General features: G+C 40.7%; 1 protein-coding gene across 1 annotated transcript; it reads left to right on the top strand.

Moving 5' to 3' along the window:
- The first annotated feature begins 1,818 nt into the window (after positions 1–1,818).
- Positions 1,819–3,770, top strand: rps16 (ribosomal protein S16). Its single transcript, XM_061070976.1, has 6 exons — positions 1,819–1,889; positions 1,980–2,031; positions 2,559–2,660; positions 2,930–3,026; positions 3,151–3,198; positions 3,584–3,770. Exons 2-6 carry the CDS (start codon positions 1,984–1,986, stop codon positions 3,727–3,729), a joined length of 441 nt encoding a protein of 146 aa, XP_060926959.1. The 5' UTR covers positions 1,819–1,889; positions 1,980–1,983; the 3' UTR covers positions 3,730–3,770.
- Positions 3,771–5,362: the final 1,592 nt, after the last annotated feature.

Here is a 5,362-nt window from a genome sequence, read left to right as displayed (position 1 = left end):
TGTCTAGTCCCGTTCCCACACCCGGACCCTCAGCTCCTCAGCCCCCCCAAGCAGCGCTGAACTAAATGATCTCTGTGGTTCCACTCACCACAGCTTGCAAAGTGAGGCCATGATCAACCCAAGCTGCACTGAGTTATGTTCACGTCGAACCAATGCAAGCTCTGCAGAGACATACTCAACCGTCACCAACACCAGAGGGTGCTGCTGTGTAGGGATTTATTAAAGTGGATGAGGAGGAGGCAGTGCAGTCTTACATGTCAAATTATTATCTGTTTATAAACTGGTTGTGGTTTTTCACAGTGTGAAAAAATAATACAGCCACTGTATTTTGACCCTTCCCTTAAACTGGCAGCAGAACAGAGCTGCTGCTTCTTCTGGTTTTGGTTGTTTATACATATTTCTTTCCTCCTCTGAACATCAGTCTATCTTTCCCTGCAGCACATAGAGAAAAACCTTTCACCATATCACAATATTTTGCCTATACTCACACGTTTGTCTGGTAGATTAAATCACATTCCCTCTATTGTGAGGTTTATGTGATAATGTTTTAATCAGGTTTTTATGACTTGTTTTCCACTTTCTTTTACTCCGATGTTAAGTATTATATGATGTGTAAAATTAGTTGATGTTACAGCAGACATGTAGGAACCTCACAGATATGACTAATTACAGTTATGCTGTTTCATTTGGATTCCCAAGGATCACTGATCCATCACACACAAATGGGAGTCAGTCTTCGTTAATTGCTTTTCCTTTTACTGCATATCGAAATGTCCGAGGAGATTCATTCCCACATTCTCTCATCCTTCAGGGAAACAGTTGAGTCATCCTCACACCACACTGGGTCATTTGTGTTCCCAGCCTACAGCTTCATCCAAAAAGCCCAGATGAAGTGTTGTAATGATACCTGCAGATCATAAACAGGATATAAACAGGAGTAATTAATAACGGTAACAAGTGCTATGTGCCATCAGTACAACCCAGTAATATGACCCCACTAAGTGCAATGTTATTGCCTTCGCTTCTCCTGATATATGCAAATATTTGCCTTAAACAAAGCTCTGAAGGCGTCACTGTTAGAGCACATGTTTGGGTTACACATCAGTTCAATGCTTTGTGAAGCAACTGAAGTCTGCTCCTCGTCAGTGGTGATGGAACCGCACCCCGGTTCTTCACTTTTGTAGGTCCACTGGTCATTTTCGCAATTGGCAGATCTATTCTGTTTTTGGACGTGTTGTGACTTTTTGCAGTGAACGTGTTGTCGTCAAACTGATGAAGCTGTTTGCACATGTTTCTTGTATTTGCACGTGTTTTCTCAATTTGCATTGCGTCCAGTTCTCTCAGCCATGGTGGATAAGATGAGAGTAGTGCAAACCAATAGGCCCTATAGTGCAAACATGTATTGTTGTATGTCTGATGGGCAGCATTTACAGTTAAAAAAAGGCAAAATTACTACAAAAAACTACATGTGCATGAAAAGCTACTGATACTAAATCTGACTTTAATGTCATTTTGGGGAAATTTCACATTCTAAATCTTTATTAGTTTTAATAAAAGCATCTTATTTTATAGTAAAGTATATATATATATATTATATAGTAAATGTGACTTTAATGTCATTTTGGGGGTATTTCGCATTATAAATCTGTATTAGTTTTAATCAAAGCATCGTATTTTATAGTAAAGTATATATATATATATATATATATAGTATTGATTTAAAATCAGCCTGGGAAACTGATTGGTCTGAAAACTACTTCTACATGTAAAATGGAGCAACCGTCGCAAACGCTGCCGTAAAGCGCGTCTCCCGTGTCGCGAAGCAGCCCCTGATGTTCGGCGTGTGAAACCCCATTCGGTCTCTCCGTACGGCACCCCAGCTGAAGACGGTGAGTTCTTCATCCTGTTCCGCACAAATACTGCAAATAATACAAAATACTGATGTTTGTGAAGTAATCTTGTTACTCGGTGTGTCGCAGAAAGATGCCCGCTAAAGGTCCTCTGCAGTCGGTCCAGGTCTTCGGACGCAAAGTGAGTAAAAACACCGTAGTTATTCCACGTGTGGTGTCGAGGCTCCGCTGTGTTGCTAGCACCCGTTAGCTCCTGTAGCTAACACGACAATGTGGCGTGACGCTGTTTTACACCGATGAAACCCTATAATCTTATTCTACGCGTATTTTTGTTGCTAATTTAATGTACTGAAGCTCTGCGTGTATCTCTGATGTTGTTGCGTATGACTGTAACGCTACTGTGTGCGTGTAGCGAGTGTAGCAATGTCGTTTAGCTTAAGCTAGCTAGCCTGGTTGGTAGCTAGTGGTTCGGTGTCCAGGGGGTGACAGCGTTTGAAGTTAGCTCACATCTCAACTTACTCAATTAAATATACACATTTATTAAAATGAAATGTCACAAGGTTAGAACATGTCAGATATCATGCACAGGGTGATTCCCATTCATTTGAACCAGTGTGTTCCCCATGTGTGTGTGAGATGAAGTCACTTACAGAGACGGGATGCACTTCATGGTTTGGTTGGGATCTGATGGAGATGTTTGTGTTGTAGAAAACCGCCACAGCCGTCGCCCACTGCAAGAGGGGGAATGGCCTGATCAAGGTGAACGGCAGACCCCTGGAGACTGTGGAGCCTGCGACCCTCCAGTACAAGGTGAGTCCGGGGAGGAGAGGCCATCTGCCGGGTGGAGAGAGGCAGGGACCTCGGGGGTCTGATGGAGGCAGGCCTCCTGTAATACTGTGTATTTTAAAATAAGTGTCAAGTAGTTACTCTTTTAAGTGTTTGATTATTGAATTTCTACACTTTAAGTTCTCATATTGGCCAACAACTAATTCACTTGGCTCTATTCTTAATATTGTTCAATAGTTTTAAAATTCTGATATTCTGCTGAGCATAAAGCTAACGTCTGTTTGTTCTCTTAGCTTCTGGAACCCGTGCTGCTGCTCGGTAAGGAGCGTTTTGCTGGAGTTGACATCAGAGTCCGAGTGAAGGGTGGTGGACATGTGGCACAGATCTATGGTAAGCAGACCTGTACTCTCTCTTAATGTAGTTTGTCTTTATATTCAACAGTCACTGGTGTTTGTGAGGGAGTGAGATTTAGAGAGATGAGTTTTCAATCACGATATAACTTGTTGTTTTTCAGCTATCCGCCAGGCCATCTCCAAGTCCCTGGTCGCATACTACCAGAAGTGTAAGTGTTTTAAAAGATTTACTTTAGAAGTTGAAGCATCAGCCGATCACATATTACTTTCTCCAAGTACATGAACAAGAGCTATAGTTGTAGAAGTTGAGAGGTACCTAAGACACACATTAGGAGCGTAAATTGTGTGTAAATGGAGCGCAGCTTGTAAGGTGTCAGACTTGTTTTTGAACGTTATACAGTGAACTGTTGTGTAGACCTGATGTATGAGAGATATTAAAGTGAACGTTCAAAACAGTCCCATCATGCCCTGCTGCTCCCACACCATAGTTCAGGGACCTTTTTGGAACCATTAACAACAAATGGGAGGAGCAGGGAACCACTCATGTGCTCGTTAAGAGTTTTTTTAATAACCAGTGATTTCATGTTCCACCAGATGTCGATGAAGCCTCCAAGAAGGAGATCAAGGACATCCTGATCCAGTACGACAGGACCCTGCTGGTGGCCGATCCCCGTCGCTGCGAGTCCAAGAAGTTCGGTGGACCCGGAGCTCGTGCCCGCTACCAGAAGTCCTACCGTTAATCCACCTGTACATTTTGATAATAAAGTGGAGGAACAAATAATTTCATTCGTCCTTTTTTAATTCATAATTATGTGCGAGTTGCTCTTCCTCTCATCAGGCAGTGATGTCTGTAAATTAGGAATTTGCCAGATTCAACTGGCGCTCTATAGTAATGACCTCAGCCTAAGAGGTTCTGTGTTCATCTCCATTTTTTTTAACAGATTTACTTGACGGATTACCACGAAACTTGGTAGGATAGATCAGGGAAGCACCCATTGAATATTGGTTGGGATGCAGATCCAGGAAGTTTTGGTATATATTTAACTATTTCTCATGGATTTCACAGAAATGTGTATCTAGATGATACAATTCAGACATTTAGGGAACTGATGTGTAGGAGTGCAATGTTGTGCAGCTTGATTGGTGGATAGATGCCGTCTATGGAGAACCATTCTATTTAGAAGTTGGTTTCCTTGATCATTAAGCACAAGGTGCATTTATCATGAATCGTGAAGTCAAAAGGAACAGGCCTTAATAGTAAATTCAGTACAAATATTACTTCAATGTGACACAGTTACTGTTGTGCTATGCTCAATACATACAGACTAAAATACTTTGATAAGTTTTCTTAGATCAAAGATACAAGCAAACATTATTCTGACTTAGTTTCTTGTCCCGGGCTCTGAACCAGAACAAGAAATTAATTGCAGTAGTAGAACATCAAAAAAATAGTCTGAGCTTTTGCCTCAATACTAAATATGCTGCTTTATGCTAAAAGCAATCTTAAAAAAGTGTTTGTTTGCTGAGTTATTGTAATATTTGTGTTTGAATAATTTGGCAGTTGTGTGTTAGTTTCCGAAGTTAAGGACAGATGTTTATAGAGTTAAAGCTCCTGTGTCCTGCAGATATTTTGAATTATAGTATGAAAAGCACAGTTAATCTTTTCAAAATTATCATATTTCCAATGTCTCTGTGCCTGCAGCTGTTAGAAGTTATTATTCACAGGATTTATGACTGACATATCTGAATATTTTGTGGGACAAAAGACCAACACGTTTTACTTTCTCAAGCAACTTCACAGTCAAGTCACTTCGATTAAAATACCAGTACCACATTCTAACAGCAGGTGGCGCTCTTACACTATAGAAACAACATGTGACTCCCTCACCAGCAGCCATTAGAAACGTGCTCTAGTGGCTTGCTGCCATTTCAGAATGAGTGTCATGGTTTCAGAGCTCAAACTATATGAATCATACAATCGTTACAATTTAAAAAAATTTAAATGACTTTAGATAAGTATGTAATATTCATATAACCCAATTAGAATTTGTATGAAAATCTCTGCAAACAGCACAGATACAGAACCACAGATGCACTGAGTATCGTTTGACTTTATTCATTAAAATCATCCAAACTACAAGTCAGGTTTCTCTTTTTAAACCTGACTAAAAAAGAAAGCACCTGAAACAGATGATTCTCACTAATCTCCTCAACTCCAAACCAGCACATGTCCTCTTGTCTGTAAATCATGTCCGGCTTCACAGTCTTACATCAGATTGCAGCATGTTTCCCTCATTTTCTGCTGGTTCCTCGTTGCCCTTGTCTTGTTTTCCCTTCCAGAGCTGATGGACAAACACACACACACACAAACAC

This window comes from Limanda limanda, chromosome 1 (assembly GCF_963576545.1).
Source record: "Limanda limanda chromosome 1, fLimLim1.1, whole genome shotgun sequence".
Taxonomy (NCBI): domain Eukaryota; kingdom Metazoa; phylum Chordata; class Actinopteri; order Pleuronectiformes; family Pleuronectidae; genus Limanda; species Limanda limanda.
Note: the sequence above shows the minus strand (reverse complement) of the source record. Positions and strands in the feature narration are given on the sequence as shown.